The sequence below is a fragment of the Aulonocara sp. 'chitande type north' Nkhata Bay genome, linkage group LG19 (genome assembly GCF_057382095.1).
Source record: "Aulonocara sp. 'chitande type north' Nkhata Bay isolate Kocher_YH1m ecotype deep benthic linkage group LG19, A_spYH_male_GT1.1, whole genome shotgun sequence".
Lineage (NCBI taxonomy): Eukaryota > Metazoa > Chordata > Actinopteri > Cichliformes > Cichlidae > Aulonocara > Aulonocara sp. 'chitande type north' Nkhata Bay.
In genome coordinates this window covers 30,878,441-30,900,993 of record NC_141362.1, presented here as the reverse complement: position 1 = coordinate 30,900,993, position 22,553 = coordinate 30,878,441, and the positions used below count along the sequence as shown (strand labels likewise).

The following is a 22,553-nucleotide window of genomic DNA, read 5'->3' as shown; positions in this document are numbered from 1 at the left end:
AATTGTTTTTGTATAAAGTGTGTGCTTCTATGCTACAAGATCTATGCTACATGAGTGTGTAAGAATAATAAAAAATGTTCTTACTCTTCTTACCTTCTTTGAGCATCCCCACTTTGAGGCATTTCATGAAGCGACAAGCCTGACATGATTTGCGTCTCCGTTTTGTGATCTCACATTCATTTGTGGCAGGACAGCTGTATTCTATGTTACCTGTGAAGAAGAAGAAGAAGAAGGAGAAGCACAGCTTAGCACCAATGCCATATTCAAATAACGAGTAGAGTATAAAGTACAAGCATTTTGGACCTGATGCTTAGCTGGGTGCTCCCAGTAAATGCAGAAAACACCATCATTGTGTTTAGATGGTCTATTATATAATAACCACTCTGGTATGGGCACCTGTTAATCATATAGATTCTTACAGAACCAATTTCTATGTGCCCTCCAGTGTGTGGAGTACCTTCTAGTACTGAGGTCCAGAGTCTGAGGAGAGGTGGTGGGGGCAAGGAGTAAAGGGCAAGAGGTTAGGGGTGGAGTGAAATCTAAAACAGTCCTTTAGGACTGTTCAGCAGATGCCACTCTACTGCAACACTAAATTGGTCTCATTAATTCTGTGCATGTCCCCTCCAGGCCCCGGGCGCAGGCCATGTCCCTCTGCGCTCAGAGGGGCCTGCCACTGCTTCAATAGCAGGCTAGAGAGCCAGACACACTGCCCCTGACCACTTTACATAATACTCCTGCAGACCCAAACCTGTTGTTACCACTGTTGCCATTGTTGACTATTTACATAGTGTACAGGCAAGAGGCCTTATGCATTATTCAGCTGCAGCGTCTGATTCCAGGACGGAGCAATGAAAAAGAGTTTCATTGCTACACAATAAAAGCGCCGGTTCCGCACTACTCTAGCATTAGCAATAGGAAGGGCAGGGTATGTGAGGCAGTTCCTCCGCTGCTGCCTGATTCCCTACATTTTACTGCATTCAGGGGTTTTCAATAAAGGGTTTCAGTGTAATGGTTGCTTCGGCCTAGGAATTTGAATTATCCTCATCTTGAGTGGGCTTTTAGCTTGAAGGATTTTGACATTGATATTTTCTAAACTTTTCTTTTAACCTATTGTTTGTCTTTTCCAGTGTAGTGCTGAAATAGATTGACATCTAATGTCAGAATCGAACCTAATCGTTATAATTCCCACAACATAAACATCCTTATCCATTAAAGTGCATCTAAGCAAACAGGACGTAGCAAACGTGCTCTCCACCCACCAACCTCTTCCAAAGGGGGAAGCATTTCCTTGTGTGTGCGCACACCGTCCAGACACATTCACACGCAAGCACATTAGGATTGCACCCCGACGTCCTGAAGCTGCACCCCAGCTCTGACCCTGAGTTCACATTTCTGTACAGAAAGCTGTGTAATATTCCACTGGCATTCCTATGCTAGCCCTCTAACATCCTTTGACAGCTTATGCAATTATGTTAACATTATTGGACAGATCAAGTAGAGGGTCCCAAGATGTTATAAATAATTAGAAATTCCTCTTTATATCTGGGTTAGAAATCATTATGCTAATTCTCCTCTTCTCTTTGGGGTTGGGGTAAATAAATGTGTGAGGCAAGTGGCTGATGAGCTCTGATTGTCTTTCCTCTGTCTGTTTTCTCTGTTGTCATAGCAGAACCAGACCATAATAATCCTATCCCTTTCTCATAATCTGGCAGGAGGCAATCAGTGCCGCCCTGCACAGAAGTTAATCTTCTGAGGCTTTTTTCTGTTTGTGTTTCCATTACACACTAACCAATCTTTAATTTTGATGTAAAGCACTAAATCTAAAAAAATATATATCTTTCATTTGCATTTCACTAAATTATACAATTAGGAACTTGTGGACCGCACACCACGATATGTTGCAGGGCTTATACAGCACAGCTGACCCTGTGTGGTGATGCTTATGGGTTGTTGTTTTTTTCTTCCTCCTCTCCGTTTCGTTTCTCAGGGGATCCCAAGGACACGTGCACAAACCGCACAAACCACACCTGGCACTAACTAAGTTAGCCCTTTGATATCGCACACTCCAGAAACAAAAGCAAACATGCGAGCCCACACTTCTGCGCTACCGTATTCACCCCCCCAGCCGACTCCCCCCCACCCCCACGTTCGTCTGATGTTCTGTCAGAGGGGGCTTCTCATAGCTCAAGGCAGAGTGAGAGGTGGATTAACTCATTTTTCATCCCTACATTTGATTTATATTTAGAACAGGGATTGTTTCAGTGTCAGCACACACGCAACCTTACCAAAGTATCACTTTCTAGCATGACTGCTGCTTCTGACCTGTTATTTTAAGTCAATATAAGTGCAGAAGAAAATGCTAACGGACATAATAAATGAACGTGAATGTAGACAAAAATGTAGCTTTGCAATCATGTTTAAAGCACAAGACTACAGCACGTTACGAGTCCCAAATCTATGGCAGATCTTTTTTATTACACGTAACTCATTATATTAACTGATTGCGTTAAAAGGTTTGCTCCCATCAGCAGTTTTGTAAACACAGACGTGAAAAGCATAAAGCTTCAGTTTCACTTGTATGTGGTCATACTCTTAACCTACATTATATCCAAAATAATGGCTAATTAGGTACTGACCCTTAAATAGTCAAAGTGAAATGAAGTCAACTAAAGTTAAAAGATTTAAATATTTAATTTACTTGCATAGACGCCATAACTGAATTATTATCGTCTTTGCTTGAGTTGTCTTCTTAAAAAAATTAATAAAGTATTTTACTGGACTGTAATTCAGCGGACTTAACTGTATTGAGTTATACTGAAATTAACTAAACTGAACTAATATCAGGGCTCAGAGGGTATAAAAGAGAACAGATGGCTGAACGGCTCTAACAGTCTCTTTTGTCTTTTATCTAATAACAAATTGCACTATACTGAACAGGAGTTAAACACAGACGGTGACAACAGATTTAATGGTGTGCTTGTAATAAATGTCATACAACAGATCTGCCGTTCAGAAACGCTGCACAGATACACTGGCTGCTAGAGCGACTGTATGGCAACTTTCATTTTCTAAAACGAAGCGCACTGGCGGGAACCCCTTTAACCCGAGGGCCATGCTCGGGGGTTTATCTGTCTTTAGAGAGGTTATGGTATGGTTACCAATAACATTACAGAGTGAAGGGAGAAGAAAAAGATTTGCCTCCTTCTTCTCTTGATAAGTATCTGTCTCAATCTATTTTATGGCTTTTCAGGACCCATGCCAGGGCACAGAGGGGGAAAGTCAGGTCTTGTAAGTAAATTACAGTAAAATGGCAGGTATTTCTCATCAAAATCTAAACTGACTTTTACAGGCTTACTGTCAAGGTCTGTTACTTCATATAAAAGAGGGCCACTGAGTTCAGTCGGTTTTCAAGCAATTTTGCACTTGGGTTCAAAATGGGAAGAAAACACGGTTCAATAAGACATTTATGCTTTTGATTGGTGGGGCGCGCGAGGTGCAGGGCTGGAGGTATGATTAGGGCGCATTGAGAACAGGGGTATTTCTGGGATGGATGGAGATCTAGGTTGACTTTAATTTGGGTCTGGCCTTGACTAAAGCAACTATCTCCACATATGAGTTCAAGGGGCTTTTAAACTGGATGAATAGGTGGCAGAAGATGGATGTGCCATCCGTGTTTGTTGAAAACGGTAGGGACGTGGCCTTAAAAAAGCACAGGCCATAAGAGAACTGAAGCAGTCTGAAAGGACAGGCGCACACATTTGTGCACACACTCACTGAAAATAATATTTTATTTATATAATAATAATTTAAGCCTGCGTTTTAATAGCATTGTCAAGAATAAGTTGCTAAATCACAGTTACACAAGGTGAGCACAAGGTGATAAAGAAATTGTCGTGTACACGGTTAACATTAACTTCACATGTTTGCCCTAAGTGTTATAGAACAATGTGAGAAAGGGCTGGGAAAGACAGCTCCTTTGTTTTCTTCTCATTAGAGAGGGCCGTCTCACACTCCACCCTTGACTGCCTCGTTATTCCTTTAATTAATCAGTTCTCATCAACGGCACCCTCTCATTCTTTTCAAGGGCTCTACATCCTGCTCTTTACCGCTTCCATTTTCCTCTAGCAATCCTGCATGTGTTTCTTTCATCATTTCGGAAGGATTTTACCACCCCCCCCCCCTCCCAAAAAAAAAAAAGAGCCCTGCATCCTCTGCCTGGGACCCCTGTCTGATTATTATGCCATTAAGCCTCTCCTCCGCTCCTCTGAAAGAGCAGCAGGCTCCCTCTCCAATCTAAAGAAGTCCTGGGTTTTTTTCCCCTCCTTTCCCTGAAATTACCCGGCGACGCGTGCCTGAGTTTCTAATTGGCATGCCCGTCCCTGGAGACGGCCCCCTCCCTTCTTCCTAATGAAAAGCCTCGGCCTTAATTACACTTTCCAAACGCTGATTGTTATTGACAAAACTCCTGTGGCTCGGACAAACGACGGCAGATTAGCTCCATTACAGGCAGCCCTCCAAGAAGAGAAAGAGAGGGATTTCAAATTGACAATGCAAAGCGAGGGGGGAAAAAAGAGGAGCATTCAATTTTTTCTTTCCATGTACCTTGCTCTTAATTGTTTGGGCCGTTGCTCCACTTAAGACGTCTCATTCTTTCCCGATGCCTCTTTTCTGTCCCATTGTGTCGCCGTCAGTGTACTTTTAGTGAAGGGACAAAAGCCCAGTTATGTTACTTGAGAGAAAATGTTCATCTTTTGTCAATAGACAGGATTGCTGATGGCAGCATGGGTAAACAGGAGGATTTGGCCTAATGCTTTTGTTTGCCTGCAAAAGGTACATAGACTGTCTAAAGCTGATAGGGAAGTAAGGTCCAAAATCAACACCTAGCATCAAGACAGGCAGCCTGCTCTCCATTTAATGCCCGCAATTATTTGCTGATGAAAAAATTCCCTGAAAGCAGCGGACAAAATGATTGTTTTGTTTCACCTTAACCAAACCCTTAGGTTCATTTGATCTGTTTTATCTAGTTTGTTTTTCACTGAATTTATTCCACGACTAAGCCAGCACAGCTTAGTTCTGGGCAGCTGTGCCTGTTGTGCAAATTTTTTTTTTCTGCTCAACAACATCTTCGTCGCCCTGATTAATCTGGAGCGGAGCGCACAGTTTCACAGTGGGGGGCCTTTCATTGCCTCTCCAATGAGAAGCTGTGATACATCATGCCTTGCAGATAGAACAGTCTCACACTAGTCCCGTCCCCCCCACACACACAAGTCAGAACAAGAATAATAAAGCATGCACTCTGCACCCCCCCAAGGCATCTGGACAAACAGCCCCCACCCTCCACCAAATCTGCCCTCTGAGTGATGATATTGCCTCCATCAAACTCCACCCACCATGACAGATGATGTCATAATCTCAACAGTTGCCTCCTCTGTGTTCAAGTCTCCCTCTTTTTCTTTTATTTCAGTTTTATTGTAAAGATTCTTTTCAAAACGCATAATTATTTGTTAATCATTAAAGAGAATTTTATTTTTCTGTTTTGTTTTGTTGAGTTGTGAATAAATTAAAAACAGAGCCTGATATGTTTCTGGAGGCTACTGGTCCCCTGTGGTATGAGGCATCTTCCACACTCCAGTGATTTTTTTTTTTTTTACATAGGAAAGTGTTTGGACTGAGTATGTTTCAGTGCTGTTGTGAGGCCAAAGGTGTCTTGTATGGAGGGTGTTTTGGTGTTCTGTGATGCAGCGACATGGGATGAAATATCTTGTATTGAGTGTTTGTCGGGCGGGGTGAAAGAAGAAAAATACCTTGTATTGTCCTTTTAAAAAAGGCTTTGCAGGCCTCACAAGAGGCTACCCCATAGTGATACCCCGAGGCTATATCTCCACAGACCAGGCACAGCCTCTTGGGGAGGGAGTTCAACATGTATTCGCACTTTATGGACGAGTCCTCCATGATGGTGCTGGAGCAGTCGTCATAGCGCTTGCGGCAGGTGCCAGCCCCAAGCCCGCTGGGGGTGAACATAGGAGGAGAGTCCAGGCCGTTCGAGTGGCTGTTCATGGTGCTGACATAGCCGCCGCTGGCGTCCGAGTTGCCGCTGGGGCTGTGGTGGCTGACCGTGTCGATGACCGAGGAAGGACTGGATGGCTCCGTCTTGATGTAGGACCCACAGCTGGAGGGTAGATGCCGGTCATCAGCGGCCATTCTATTCAGCAGCCTGGAAGGGGGTGGGGGGTAGGGTTGATAGGAAAGAGGGTGTGGAGGGTGGAGAAGATGAAGATGATTAGCAGAGGTCTTCGGAGAGCAGTAATGAATCTCATCAACCAGCCAAGTGACAGAAGTGCAGGAGACAGCAAATTATTAGATTATATGGCAATTCAGAACAACTGTAACAGAAATGCTTCTTTCCTTTAACGAGAAATTTGGAGTGAATGGAGTGTGAAAAGATGAGCGCTAACATACTGCTTATTTACAACTACAGAGCAGAACAACTCACTTTCACAGCTTTTACAGTGGAAAAACATGTGTTTGATTTTCTTTTCACAAAGGAGAGGAAACTGAAAAGAGGACAGATGATAAGTTTCGTGTGGTTGCAGCCTTACGTTTAAAATTGAAATTTAAATATGTAGTCATCTCTGTTTTTTTTAATCTTTCCAACTTGTCTGTCTACTCCACTGTGCCCTAACAATCCCTTTACACCAGTCAACCAGGGGGAAGGGAAGTGCTTCATTAGCCACACATTACAGCAGCTGCGAAAGCGCTTCAGAGCAAAAATACACACCAAACACGGCGGCACAAGTCCGTACGCCACACAAACCCAGTGAAAAAAAGGTAGTTGAAAGAGAATAAGAGGAGGAGAGAAAGGGCACTCTGAAGACTTAACACACCCACACACACAGAGCGTGCACACACATCAAAGATGGGGGCATCTCCGTAGTCTAGAGAGCACAGTGGACCTTGGCTTGTCTCCTTGAGTCAGCAGTCAACCAAAAGGAAACATGATGGGAAGATATTGACTTTTTCACTGTCTGCCTAATAACTGTATTTTGGAGTACATGCAATCTGATGCTGTAACGTGTGCAGACTAAAGTGCAGTCTTTTGACTGCGGCCACAAAATCCTCTCTGAAGCCTCTCCTGCCCATATAAATCTACTTCAGTTCAGCTCTATAACCTTTAACTTGAAATTGCACTAAGAGAACAACGAAGAGGGGGAAAAAAACTTATCCTGGACACACTCAACTCGTTTTTCCATCTGCAAATAGAGTGTATTGAAGAGGTGAAGTGGTGGAGGAGATGAATAACTCAATCTGCTGGGGATGCCGTGTAGACACAGTAACCTCTTAGGGTCAAGGCGAGGTCACACACTAACATACGCACACACCCCTATGCATGAGGGTACCACTGAAGGGGTGAAAGGTTACCTGCACTTGCCTACATTAACAAAATTGAGCCTTGCGTGGCTTATGCAAATTCAGTTTCAAGGGTTTCTCATGAGTGGCAGCTAGAAAGCCCAAGTTGTGCTTTAGCACATTAGTTTCATTAGCATATTGCCAACTAACGGTAATGTTTACATATTTGACATGTCAGGTTTACCATCAACACGGGGAGAAGATGCTGTTTCCCACTTGGGCTCCTATCTTTTGGACTGGACTGCTCTCAGAGCACTTCAGAGGAAACAGGAAGCGAGAAGCGTATGCTGTGGTGTCCGCCGTTGGTTGGCCACACTGCTTCTCGCTCTCTGAGGCTGATTTAATTGTGAAGATGGGTGACGGAGGGGTTCAAGCCCAGGGGTCAGTGGGTCAACCTTATTTTCTCACCCTGGATTCCAGGGCCCGTGGAGATGGGGGTCAGCGTGTCAAATTAAATCTCATTCCCGGGTTTCCCCTCCCTGCTGTCATGTATATTCATTGGAGCTCCAGGTGCCTAGCACTTCTGGAAATTCACAAAAAGGTTAACTGCTAAAATAAATAATAAAAATAAAAAAAACGTCCCCTGTTAAAACCGTTGACCTTGTGGAATAAGCTCTTTGCCCGAGCTCTCCTGGAATCCTTCTTGTGATATAAAACCTCTCAAAATATAAAACTGACACACAGCCGCCATCCTGTTTCGCAAAAAGCAATCCAATACATGCTTCATTTCCTCTTTCTTTCACTTACTCTCAATTTAACCAATTCATGCAATAACTGTATAACGGGTGGTTGTTAAGAATTACCGTTTTTTTTTTAATTACCTGCCTCTACTCTTAAATGGTTTGCAGAAAAAAAAGTGAATCATGTTCATGCCTTTCTAAAATAGATCTCGCCGCTCTTAATAACGAATGCAGATTACATACCCATAAATTAATGCACGCTCTGTGTTCATCTGCTTTATGTTCTCCGTTTCAGGATGGATATGTGCACCTGCGCGACAGGGCACCTGCACTTGGCTTATTAAAGGCTATATATTAAAACATAGGAGCACAAGATGGCTCCATTTAGCTTTTATTTCAGAAATTCAGAGTAAGCTTAACCCAAGTTCAAAGGCCACCTCGAGGGTGACACTTAGCATAATTGCATAAGTGTCTTAACTGTTTCCCCTCCAGCTCAATGTGGTCATTTATAATGAATGTGCTGGCTAGAATCCCCTTAACTCACACCGCTATGACACATTATATCACTGCTATGCTTATGTTTTTAACAAGCCTGCATATATTGATTAATGATACTGAGGGAATACTAACCATGAGAACCTGGCGTATTAATCAAACAGTCGAAAATATTTCTATAAATATTGGTAATCTCTAGTGGGACAGGGCCAATTTAAATCTATAAATACAACTGTACGGGAAAATGAATTATGAACATTAAATTGTTTGACAGCAGCAATAGTCCCGATAAATAATTCAATATGTGGGGCAGGTGCTAATTAGCTTGTGTGCCACAGACAGAGCAGACAGGAAAGGGTGTGTTGAACTGAGACTTGATGCTGTAAAATCTATAGTTCTTTCTTCCTTCCTCAAGGTAAGAGCTTTTTTCTCTCTCTCTTTTTTTTTCAAAATCTGCTGCCTGGCTGCCTAAAGGAGCAGCACTCATCTAAGACACAGTATCTCCCCCTCTCCCATTTTCTCCCTCTGTTCCTCCTCCTTTTGTTCCCTTTGTACCGATCAAAATTCATGCTGAGTAGTAGGTTATGGGCCCGCAAACGCACACTGCGCAGTTTGGTTTTAATCTGATTCCACCTGGCCCTCCTAAAGGCATTTCAGATCCCTAATATCATTCCACCAGTGCTGCTGTGACTGGGATTAGCCGGCCTAATGATGTGGCAGCTCGTATCACACTCACCGTTCCGCGATTTCCGAGAGGAGAGCCACGGAGCGCTCTTTCCTAACATCTCCACTCTTTCCCTTTGCCTGCGAGCGAAATTCTGAACATTGGATGACACTGTTATGAGAACGGAGAACATTCAGGATCTAATTGAGCCAATTTGTAAGTATGCCTGCTGAGAGCTAGCAGCTCTCTTCAGGAGGATAGTGACATCTTCCATTTTTCTCTGTGTGACTGCCACGCTCTCCCTGTTTCATGTATAAATCCCAAGCACAGAGTACAACCCTGCGCTAGAGACTCAACTCAAGCAGCGAGTACATTCCTCATGTCCTTTTCACTCTCAAGGCCGCCAGATGCCAAAAAACACAATTTTTATAACATTTGCTCACCTCATCTTAGAGTGTCACACTCCTGCTACCTGATCAGACTGCACAAGCGAAGGGGAAGAACGGGTAGGCGGTGGGGGTTGACATCTCAAGGCAGGGCGATGGTGATATCAGATGCCCCAGTAGGGGCAGATCTGTCTCGTGGGCCTCAGGCGATGTGGCCTGATAAGCCACTGGCCCCAGAGTCAGCGGTGGTAGGACGAACTCAATTAGCTCCTGACAGACCCCCTTGCAGCCCAGCGCAGCCTCCTCAGCACAGCCAAGAACCCGCTGGCAGCTGCCACGCTGACCTCTCCTCCAGGGGCCACTGCCACCTTTTACCGCTCCAACACACACACAGAGCCAGGGACTCATTTTTTTGTAAAAGCGAAAATCATGGTCAAAATCTACACGGCCCCACAAAAGTCACAGAAATACGCACAGAGGCTTGAAAGCCACCAAGGGTGCTCGCCGCACATTCACACGGGGGAAAATGTAAATGAAAAAGGACCGAGGCTCAAGGAGGGGTTGGTTTGGCCCCTGGGAGAAAGGAAGGGAATGGAGATTCCAAAATATGGAGTGTGCCTCTCTCTGTCTAACTGGCTCCAGGTTAATGACCACCAGGGGAATAAGGGCCAAAAGACTCTTGGGGCAATGAGCATAAGTGTGTGTGTCTGTTAGATTGGTTTATGCGCTCATATGCGAGTGTGTATTTGCACTGCAGACAGAATATGAAAGATGGAAATTTGGGGGTTGGCGGTGTGTCGTGTGGCTGACGGCGGTGGTTTGGTTGGAGGCAAGACCGGCACTCCACAGGGACCCATTCTAATCTATGAGGAAGAGGCCCCTGATTTTGGAGTTTCTCATTCATTAGAGACAGGGAGAGGACTGAGAGGAGGGGGTGGACCTGAGGAGAGGGGAGGGGCATCTTTATTAACGGATGTGCCAGACACTCAGAAGACGCTGACAGAGATTTATGATTTGCAGATCTATGGAGGCAAACAAAAGGAAAGCGGAGGGAAAAAAAAACAGGAAAAGAGAGAGTGAGTGAGGGGCTACATTAGAAGAAACAGAGAAGAGAGTGTTTACTGTTGTGATGGGGAGTGAGGGTCCCAGATCGATAGTCAGGAGGCTACAGGGGCCAGGGCAGGGTTACCACTTCTCAGGGACTGCGCTGCTGCTGCTCCGTGGTGCTCTAGCAAAGGATTATATTTAGCTGCTTCACAGCGATGTTACTGTAGTCTTTATAAAGCCATGAGCTCACTCCACTACGACAACATGAGCCCCACGCTCCAGCAGCACCACAAGATAGAGTCGACCAAGAAGCAGATCACATCTATCGATCGCCCCTCCCGCTCCTTCCTGTTCTAGAGACGCTGCTGGCAGAAGAGAGAGGGCCTCTCGTGACACAGGCGCTGCTGTTTGTCTGACGTAAACTGTCTGGGCCGCTCTGGGCAGATCTTGTTCTTATAAGGGGCTGAGTTCAGGATGTTGAGGGAAGCAACCGGCTAATGACAGAGCTTCTGTCAGTGGAAGTGTGGGTGGGGGGGTCGGGGGGGAAGTAACCGCCGTCTAAACTTCTTACGACAGAAAGCAAGGAGTTAACAATCTTCTATGCAGAACCAGTGGGAACGGCTCTCTGCAGAGTTGGACAGCCCATCACGCTGTATGTAAAAAAGGAAGTTCAGGGATAATTCCGGCCTGCCGTGCCGTTACCAAAGATTACTTTTCATTACATCCATTATGTGGCACACTCATGGTATAATTTAGCAACATGAATTTACAATGGCTCTTGATAACTACAAAAAGTAATTATGGTGCATGGCAAAAAAAAAAAAAAAAAATTTGCCTTGGGGCCTAGAAAACTTGGGGTTAGGTGATGACATCGGACACAACCCTGTGTTGTGTGATATGTTACCGATACACAGGCAACAATATCACAGTACGTTCTCCTGCGATACTGTGACATGGAGGTTTCTCCCCTTTACTACAGACGGTTTAACTAAACCGTTTCTTTGTCATGTGATGGTTTTAAAAATGTGAACATTTATTAAAACTGCTTAATTAAATTTGGCTGTAAAACTCAAATAAGAGCACGGTGCAAATAAATGCACTAACAACGAGTCGTTTTTTCTAAAATTGTAAAGATAATGTATTATTCTCAGGAATGCATTATAGTGATATATTATGCAAATCCTCATGAACAGTGTGATTCAATACAATCTGAACTTTAACACTTTTTCTTAAAAAAACTGCACGTTCAGTTTTGCACGATAAAAGCCGACTGCTAAAGTTTTGCTTAACTGCAACAAATCCAGTAAAAAGCCAACAGATATCAACCACAGCACGCTCCATGAGGAGGGAGGTGGGATTATAAAATTTGAATAATGAAGAAAAGAAAAAAGTTTGCGCATAACTAAAAGTCATGCATTGCAGTTCAGAGAGCATTCAGAGATATTTGTGGAGCAAACCAAGAGAGAAAACAGGGCTAATTTTCACAGAAAGTTGCAAGCTGTGCTGGATGATTTTTTTTATTGTTTGTGTGTCTAAGTGTGTGTGTGCCTGTGTGTGTCACAAACAGAAAGAAATATTTTTATAAAGGGTTAAGGCTATTTAACACAGTGCAATGTAAATCACAGGTTTAGACACAGTCACTGTGCGTAGAGGGGGACGGAGGCATAGAGCCATGCATGAAATTACTTCATTAATCTTCTTCTGATAGGCCGTCCTTGTTTAGGAGGAAACTCTACCTGCCTAAAACAAAGAGCCAATCCTGCCTCCACCACAAATTATCCCCTTTATCAGAAGAGGACACAAATATAAACAGACACACACACACACACACGCGTACATACACAAATGCTAGAGCAAAATTAACAGGTCAAAAATCGGAGGTTTATCAGGTGTTTCAGACGTGACGGCGTTTGCAGAGGCTCACGGTCAGTGAGCAATCACAGCGCGGCGCGCGATACGACATCTGTGAGTTAAAGATGTAACTTGATTCCTCGCGTTTAAAGCGTTGTTCGAGGCACACAATTCAGACGACTCCAAAACGAATTGCTGTTACTCAGAAACACCATTGTTATGACTGTCACACGCCACAGCAGTCGACACAGTCACAGCAATAGCCTCTAGCTTTTTACAGGCTCATCTCTACCAGCTGCCACACATTCTCCATAAATAGTGCTGGTAATAAAAAGGCGGGTGGGCCTAACTGATTTATATGGTTGTGTCCACCACCACACCATTCAGGAATAATTAAACTTTGGGGATATTTCCTGAATTAATGCATCTCCTTCAGGGGTGGGGAGGTGGGGGGGTTGACATCTAAACGTGCGACGCGGTTTTTACCAACGTCTCGCGTCACAGGATGTAGTGGGAGAGGGGGCCTCTCAACATTTCGACAAGCAGCCACTCAGTGTGTGAACGTTTGATTGTACTTAAGGATGCAAGGGCGGTCTCTTAAGGTGACGTTTTAATGTGCACATGTTTTGTGACCAACAGGCAAATACTCATATAAGCACACGGTCGTATAAACTGAAGGCAGATGCAGAGGAATACACACACACACTTTTACACTAACAAATCTGTCAGTTATCAGATTTAATTATTATATGACAAGAAAAGTTGTAAAAAAATGTTAACCTCTAATAAAAACTGCCCTTGATGACAGTAAGGGTGAACAGCCTGATTTTCAGATTGAGTTATAATTTAATTTTCCCTTTGCTTCCATATTTGTGTCACTGAAAAGTTTGGAGAGCAGACAAGAATTTGGTTATTTGGAAACCGAGCACAAAAATTAGAAGCTTGTTCTGATTTATACAGTATACTGTATTTATCATTTATAATGACTCCACATTTAAAAAACTGAAGTCTAAACAACACCAAAGACTCAGAAGTAAATGTGTAAAATGTTCTTACATTTAAGACTTTCACTAACTCTTATTTGACAAAGACATTCAAATATTTTTGCGCTGCTTTTTAATTTATTTATTTTTTACATGAATTAAAATCTCAAACAAAAGTTGCTTTTATTTTTCTAATAGCAGGGTCCAAATATGTAAGCACAGAGACACTGACCGGCGTTTTGCACACTGTTCTGTTACTGGGTGATTATTGGTTACATCTAATTGCCCAGGGCAAATCTGGGATAAGCAATAGTAGTGCTCTCTCTCTCTCTCTCTCTCTCGTAGACACACCCGTAAGACAGCCTCTGTACATGCAGCATGTTTTCAGTTTAACAATTTCAGCAGTTCATGAAGCTGAGCCCTACAGCTTTCTTTAAGGCTGTGCTCTGCGTGTTTCAGCACATGAACCTGAAACATTCGAACAGCTCTCCAAAAAGCGATGACAAAAAAAACGTTATTCCTCTAAAAGCTGTAATGGGTGGAAGGCTCACGCAGACCATGCATAGAAGACCTGGTGAAGCTGTCAGTAGGAATCAGAGCTGCTTCAGTGATGGACGCTTCCAATATTGATTTCATAAATAAACAAAGCTAAGCATCGATCTTAATGTTATTTTGCATTTCAATTACTGCTCCGAAACATAACCTTCAAACAACTGACCGCTCAATACTAATAGCCTTCAATGATAAACACCCATATCGTTACCCACCTTACGTCATGTCATTTTTTAACTAAGTGTGAATTACTGAACCTGGAGTCGCACAATGTGACTGCAATCAAATAGAAAGCAAAATGTTTGCACAAAAAATGTTAAACTTTGTAATCACGGCTGATTTTGCTTTTAATCTTCACCGTGTGGTGTTTTCTTGTAATGCAACACTCAACAGCTCATGCTAACGGCTCTTTTCTTGACCGTGGTGTATTTCCCAATTTCCGCTTTCTATTGTAGGTGTGTGTATGTGACTGTATGTATGTGTGTGTGTGAGGATGCATGCTTGCATGGATGTGTGTAAATGAAGTGGAGCCCTTCAGTGTTGGAGCAACAGGAAGAAGTGCTGACGCACTGTGTCAGTGATAGCACTCTGCTGCCACAAGGGCATGAGAGCCCACATAGGCTAGCATTATCCTTCTAGACTAATGGGCCTGGTTATTTTTAAACAGATTCTCACACTGCGGTGGAGGTGTCCAAGGTTACCATGGATGAGAAATCAGGAGGGACGCATGCAGTGACATTTGGTGATATCTGTGCAGGTGGATGTTATAAAATAGCCAAAGAGGTATTATAAGTAATCATGAAAAGATGTAAAGGCCAAATATCAAATAGGCTCTCAAGAGAGAGCATGTTATTATGAAAGCATGATCTTCCAAAACTGACCAATACTAAAAAGAAACATTCAGAATCTGGTCTTTAGTAAGTTTTAGAGTAAAGAAATACAGAAAAAAGAACCAGCCTGGATCCTGAAACCTTCTCTTGTCCTTTTATTTTATCAGTTAATGACCTGGGAAATAAAGCAACACAAGAAGGTGCTTGATTTGGCAGCTCCTTAAAAGCCAGCCTCAGCACTAACAACTATGAACCCAAATACCTCTGAAGCTACAGAATTGAGACTATCTAGACATTGCCAACACACTCTGCATCACCATTTGGCCTGGAGAGAGACAACATGCTCCCCCCGCTCAGCTTGAGCTGAGTGACATATTTACAGTGAAAGTAATGATACTAGATACCAGAAATGAGAGGGCTCCAGCGTGGCCAGTGGACTCAGGAATCTCTCTAATGAATTGGACAACAAAGCCCTGTTGGTACAAGGAAGAAGTATTTAGAATTTGGCAAAAATCTGAGCTTAAGCACATTAGGTTTCTCTTTAAAAGGCACACATCCCAAAAAACCTCCTAACATTTGCTCTGGGAGATGAGGAAAGTAAGAGCAGGACAGGTGGGTTGCCTGGGCTCCATGCTGCAGCTACAGAGGCCACCGGCTCCTGGCTCATAGCGGGGTGGCAATTCTCGGCCAGGAGCTTCTTCTGGTAATGTATTCTGAAACCAAATTACCGTAAGCTGATCCCATCTGGGTAGCGTCTGTGCACGGCTGCTTTGGTTACCCACCACTGCCTCTAGCCTGTGATAGCATCTCCATGAAGACAGCAAAAATCTGATTAACCCTATAACAATGAAACACTTGGTCAAAGAGCAAGGAGCTTTTAACTTAAGATACACTAATGCAATTCCCTCGCCTTGTTTTCTGAAACCTAATAAGAATCAAGTGGACGGACTGCTAGAGATGGGTGTTTGCAGGCTTTAATGCAGCAAGCTGGGAATGAAGTCAAATAAATTGAAATCTAATTCATCACTGTGTGTTAACTTCTTTCTGCTTCTCTGAAAATACATTAAAAAGCTCTTATTTCATGAAGGGAAATTGGATAGCCTAGTTAGTTTATTGCAGTGCCTCTGCCAGGGCTTAAGGGAAGCCTGGGTGTTGATGGAACATTTAGAAGCAGAGAGAAGTCACATCTCAATTTGCTGCCACTCAAATGTTGTGTTTTCTAACAAGCACTGAAAAACTTACACTTGCAATCCTCAACCAGAGCTGGTTTCTAAAGAGAGTGCAACAGCCAGTGCAACACAAGTGAGTGCAGAGAATCTAATTCCACTACACGATAAAAAACACTTGGATTTAAACAACTGAAGCAAAACTGTAAAACGGGGCGAATGTAATGGGAACATAAAACATTATTAGAACAAGTTGCAATAACGTCGACGTTTCTTTTCAATTGATTTCCAACATTAAAGAAACAAGAGAAGCATCTCTCTGTTTAAAAGATAAAAACTCTCCTTCCAGCTAATTCCCAGGCAGTATTGATGCCTTCGGTTCAGTATAGGTACTACAGTGATACGGCACTACACTGTTGTGCTAATAACATAGAGCACATACGTTCTACTAATCCTCTCACTTAAGCATCGCGGCCGCATCCAGCGCTCAGTAAGAGGCTGCAAATACCAGTGCATAATTAGCAGAGAGCTACTGCTGAGCCAAAATTACCAGCAGCACACAAGCATGTGCTGAAAAGAGCCCACAAATTAACTGTTTTGGGGGATTGATATACGTTCACATTACTGCTGAGCATTCCTTCATTAAGATATTTTAGGTTTACTGATTGCCATTTCAAAAGAAATGTAAACAGTTACTAATATGTTAAACACCTGTTCACAACTGAGCTTTGAAAGAGTAGATTTTCTGCTCACCGTCAAGTACAAATATAATTATTTATATTCAGCATAATCACTAAATTATATTTAATGTTTCCTATTATTTTAGACAGATTTTAAATCAGCACAACATAACTACATCTCTGATAATAAACAAACATAAATATACTTCACTCTTTAAGTATTACTAAAAAATATCCCAGCACAGCTACATAAACTTCGTCTTTCACACCTGAAAAACGGAAAAACAAATACTAGATTATGTGTAATTTCTTTAAGAAATACAATGAAAAAAATCTGAATTCTGACACCTGAAAGATCAAACTGATTTAAACTAAAAGACTTACTAAGCAATTATTTTTCGACATAATTGAAACTGTCCTAAAATTTAAATGTTTAATGTTTCAACTTGTGCAATTCATATAGTTCAATTTCTGCTGAAAACTGGATTTTACAGGAAACCATTAATGAGTCCATTAAAAAATGAAAACTTAAATATGTGATTACATACTGGTGTAAATATGTAAAGCTCTTCTAAAAGAAATAAAAATTGCAGTGGTTTTCTTTTCCTAATTAGGAAATACAGACAAAAGAATACAAAAAAGACATTATGACTTGAGCCCATCGTACCTGACATGCAATAGAAATGTTCACTTTTTTAGGGTTTGTTTAATTTAATTTTAAGATGTATCAAAGAATGAAACTACACAAAATACATCTTAAGGGAAAAAAACAGAGATGATTCCATTTATTCCTTATTATTCATAAGTATCCTAGAAGAACTTTGAATTTGCAGTGATTAAAGCTCAAACTAAAAAAGTCAAAAAAGTAAGAAACACTAAGAGAATTGAGCTCTAACTGTTTTCTGTTAATGATTTTCACATTTTTTAAAATCTAATTAATTAAAAAAAACTAAATATCTTATTTATGGTAAAACTGAATAATATGAGAACAACACTAACAAGAAAAAATTATTTACCAAAAATATTAAATTATTATAAAACACTGTCTAATTTGGGAAAAGCTCCTGAAATTTCTTTAAACTTCTACATAATAACCCTTATAATTATTATCATTTACAAAATATATGATTTATAACCTGCTTAAATTCATAACAAAAAACTTTAGAACAGCCAAATGTCTTAGAGGCTGGTTTTCATACTATATCTGTTATTGGTTGTTGTTAGATATATTTGTACCATAATGATAAAACTGCTTCTAAAAAATAATAATAATAATTACAAAGAAAACTGGTGATACAAAAAATACCTTAACTAAAGGTAATTTGTTTTGTTTTAAATGTAAGATACTGGTTGATTTAAAAAGTTTGGTGAAGGCACTGTAAGCCCAGACTGTCCCAGCAGCCAGGAGCTGTCGAGACAGCAGCTTGCCCGGCACGCCGCTGACTGGGACAGACCTGCCGCCTGACTGAGGTTACAGGGTCCTTTCATTCGTCTTGCCTGGCTACAAATATATATTACAGCGTGTAATTTATCCTCTCCAGTTCTACGGATTCACGTTAATCTCTCCTCTTTATAATATCATTCTCAGTCTGCCTGGGTGGCCGGATCTAGGGACAAAGCCATCAGCAAACAAGCTCCTAACCAAACTGGACAGGCACCCCCCAAATTCTATAGAGTAAAAAAAAAGGAAAGGAAAAAAGGAAAACACACACGCACACACACACACACACACACACACACACACTGCTTCAAAGGGCCAAGTTAAATCAATCAGCCATGCTCTGAAAGATATTTATAAAACATACATCATGATGTGCCACACACCCATACACGCATTTACACAGTTGCACCTGCTCTGCTGCTCAATCCTGTCAAGTCCAACGATATTTAAAATCCCTCAAAACAATGAACGGGAAAAAAAGTGCAGGTAAGGAGTTTGAGTTGGCGTTAAGAGGCTATACAAAAAGAACAGCCAGGAATTAGAAAGTTAAAAGTTCAGCGCCTCGACTAGTAGAAAAGTAAAAGAAGAGTAGGTAAAGAGCAGATTATATTTTTTTAAATAGAAGAAAAATGAAAGGAAAATACAGGAAAAAGCAAAGGGATCAACGGCAGAGGTTAAAAAAGAAATAAAAGGGGGAAAACAGAGAAACAAGTGCACCTACTGGTTATGATAGCTGAGAGGGTCTGGAAGACAAAGTTCTGAAATGTCCATCAGTCCAGTTTTAGCATTCCAGGAATGAGAGGAAGAGGAAAGAGAAAACAATTGAGACCCGCTTCTTTCCCAAATGATAGCAAAGCACCCTCAGAGACAACGCTGCCGAAAACCCCCTCCAGCACCGCTTCCCCCCAGCCTGCACAGGTATGCTGGACTCTGATGGATTGAGTGGGCGTGTGTGTGCCTGAGCATGTGTGTTGTGTATGCGCGTGTGTTTATGTATATATGAGTGGGAGAGAGAGAAAGAGTGTGTCTGAGTGTATGTGTGAGAGGCAGAGAGGGAAAGAGAGAGAGTGAAGGGGGGAGGGACAGATCGACAGGAGAGGTAAAAAGGGGGTGGGGTGGGGGGGTGAGAGAAAGCTAGAGAGAGAGTGAGAGAGACAGAGAAGCGCAGGCAGCAGCGGGATGAGCGCTAAGATGGAGAGAGCATGAGAGTGCGAGCAAGAGGAATGACTCTTTCCATGGTCGGGATAGGGCTCTTTAAGACTCAAGGGCTTGATGAATATGGAACAGCTGCTGTTGGCTGGCTCTGAGGGGCAGGACTTAAAGCGACAGAGGGGGCCGGCGGTGCACTGGGGGAGGAGGGATCCAAACGCTCGCTCACACTCTCCGCTATGCACAACACGCATGGCTCACACGGACATAGACAAAACAAGCTATCGCATGAACAACAGCGATCTAGCGGTCAACACACAAAGTTTCCATCTCATGATATGACAGAGATGGGTGCTAGAAAGTTAAATAAATAAGATGATAAAGAGAAGTAAGGGGTTTTAAGTATCAGGGGAAGCTCCTAGTGTTCATAAAGCAAAAATAAATCAGAGTTTCAATACTTGCTGTTCTGAATTGAGTGGTTTTTTTAACAATATAAAGCAAGGTCTCTTTAAATGTGACATTTTACCTGCTGTATCTCTTTAGTTTTCTGTGTTATATCCAACCGTGCTGGGGTTAATTTGAAGTGGTGTCATAAAGCAACCACACATGAACACTGAACTTAACCAAGCAACACACACACCTCAGAGATATGACTGCACGGCAGTACTAAGCCTGCTGTCACACACTTCAAGTTTTTTTAAGATCAAAATGATACCTGCACTGTTACACAACACATGATAAAGTCAGATCTGACGCCAGCCGAGAGCAACACTATAGAAGTTCCAGCAGGCAGTCGAGTGCATCCGCAGCACTTCGCTTTCAAAAAGCAATAGCTTTCAAACCGCGCTGAGGACAGTAAATGTATTTATTGAGCGGTGTCATTAGCTCCATTCGCGGGTGTTACATGTGAGGGACCATTGTGAACCTTTCACCACCTGTGAGAGATGATCTCAAGCCATAACTCATATTCTCGAAGCCCATCATCTTCTAAAGCAGCAGAAAATCCAGCTCTGTCTCTTCTAACCCCAGCTTTATAAGCGCCTGTGCTTCGCTGTTGATCAAGCTCAGTAAGAATGCAGAGAATGCAGATACCATTTCACAGTCAGTGAGGGTCTCCATGTTACTGTATCCCCACATTATAAGAACAGAGCTTACCATGGTATCTTGGCACTTGGTCGAATTGAACTGAGAAGAAACAGCAGCTTGCCCATTTCACAAAAAAAAAAAAAACCTCACAAGGCGGCTGATAAGAGCCTTCAGACTCTTCAATAAAAAAGTAAAGTTTGAGTGAGTGAGGAAGCGAGGAGGAGTGATCTAGCGACAGATTCATGCAAAAAAGGGTGTGTTGTGTCGTTTTGCAGCTCTTCAGTTTCCTCTTCCGAACAGGAACAGCACAACACCCCCCCCCCCCCTCCCCCCCGGAGAGGAATCCGGTTCCATTCATCGGCTCACGTTTCTATAATCAATGCAAAAACATCACGCAATCCCTATTGATCATCACAGGCCTATTGATGTGCAGCAATGGTGCCTCTAAGGTGGCATCACATCACACAGCATCTGCTCCCTTTTTTGTGACAAAACAAAATGACTAAATAAATGAAAATACAATCAAGGTCGATGCCAAATCAAACACCTGTCAGTTTAATTTACCTAATTCAGGAATAAAATCAAAATTACAGTTCTTGGGCTTCAATACGAGCTGAATATTGAATAATAAGGAAGACAAGGCATGGGTATAGATTCAGCCAATTTCAGGTTGTTGGTTGTTGTTCAAGTTGTCTGGTAAATGATGTAAAATATTTTTAAATAGTGCAACAGCTACAAAAAAATTATTGTTTTGTGTTAAATGCGCTGAACAGGGCATACGTTACAGTAGCAGTGATGTTAGGAGATCATATTATTACCAAACAGTCTCATGACAGACTGGTTTCTAACTTTTTAACAGTGATAACTGCCGTCATTTGACGAATCACATTTCTGCATATTTCCTATAGGCCTCCCGGGACTTGACATCATACATACTTTTGTCATGCAGTGTGAGCCATGAAAGCCATGCTGCTGTTATCGCTGCTTCTTATCAGCTCTGTTATGAAAAAAAAAAATCACAGCTTGTGGCAGCTGTTTGACAGAAAGGGATCTGATTCAAATAAATAATAGACCTGTTGTAGGCAAACACTCAATCACACTTGAACGGGGCTGAAGTTGAGAGACTAAAATTTTTCTTTTCCCTTTTTCGGGTTCTTTTTTGTTTTTTAAATTGAGATTCCTGTTTGCATTCTTCAAGCCTGCTCACCTCACACCTGCCTGTTTGTTGGTTCACATGTACTACATGTATGCAAGTAAAACAGTAATTAAGGTGTGTTGAAAGTCACTTCAGGTGAGAAAGGCAAAGAACCTCTACACAACCATTAAAGACTTGGTACTATTTGCATTGAAAGTCTCGACACTGACAAAATTACACCTGTTTGTGTCATAAAACGCCACACACAAACACACAAACACTAATAGCACTGAAAGCAAATTACAAAGTTCTGACAACACTGAGGCAACCTGAAGAATCAGTGTGCTTCAACAAGTATGGCATTAACTCTCTAAATGTCAAGTTAATTTTATTATTAAAAAATAAATGATATTAAAGTCTGTTTATGTAAACAAGTGTGGGATAATGAGCAGAAAAGCTTTAAAACAACTTAATGTCCTTAAAAAGACTGCTATAAAGTCGTATTTTTTCCTTCCTCGGAAACTAAACCTGATAATAGGCCTCACTAGTTTTTACCCTATGGCAGGCATACAGAATTAATCACGTAAATATCGTAATTGATATGATTTATATGACCAGTGAAAAAGGTGGTGTTGCACGTGCACTGCGCATGCTTTAATAGTAAGAGCTAAACTGCCCGCACGCTGACGTTATTCAAGCTAAAAGATAAGTAAACTAGTATAAAAAAATGTTAAACCTATTAAATCAAACTGTTAAAATCACGTGTGTTGGATGTGTAATTGGAAGATAAATACGGTTGATGAACGTGCCGTGTACCTTACTCGGACAAGTCATGTCACATCCCCGGGCTGAGCACCGCGCACTGTAGAGGTGGTGTCTCCAGGTTGTAGTGGTGTTGGTGGTGGTAGTGTGGCTCTGTGTGTCTGAGCGCCGCGTTTAACTGTCACACAACGGCAGCCGCACTATCCACTCCTCCTCCGGCGCGCGCCCTGTGGCAAAAC

The 22,553-nt window shown here is 42.1% G+C and overlaps 1 protein-coding gene across 6 annotated transcripts in view; it reads right to left on the bottom strand.

Moving 5' to 3' along the window:
* esrrb (estrogen-related receptor beta) overlaps window positions 1-22,552 on the bottom strand; it is a 45,026-nt gene extending 22,474 nt beyond the window's left edge. The window contains exons 1-4 of one of the 6 annotated variants that reach the window (XM_086275617.1): window positions 22,369-22,551; window positions 15,300-15,368; window positions 5,805-6,214; window positions 85-210 (exon numbers count right to left, since the gene is read on the bottom strand). In XM_086275617.1, coding sequence (XP_086131743.1) covers window positions 85-210; window positions 5,805-6,201 — 523 coding nt within the window. In that variant the 5' untranslated portion in view covers window positions 6,202-6,214; window positions 15,300-15,368; window positions 22,369-22,551. Of the gene's footprint in view, window positions 1-84; window positions 211-5,804; window positions 6,215-6,599; window positions 6,622-15,299; window positions 15,369-18,903; window positions 19,306-22,368 lie in introns of those variants that run through there. The other 5 variants (XM_086275614.1, XM_086275615.1, XM_086275618.1 and 2 more) reach the window with 5 other exon arrangements.
* Window position 22,553: the final 1 nt, after the last annotated feature.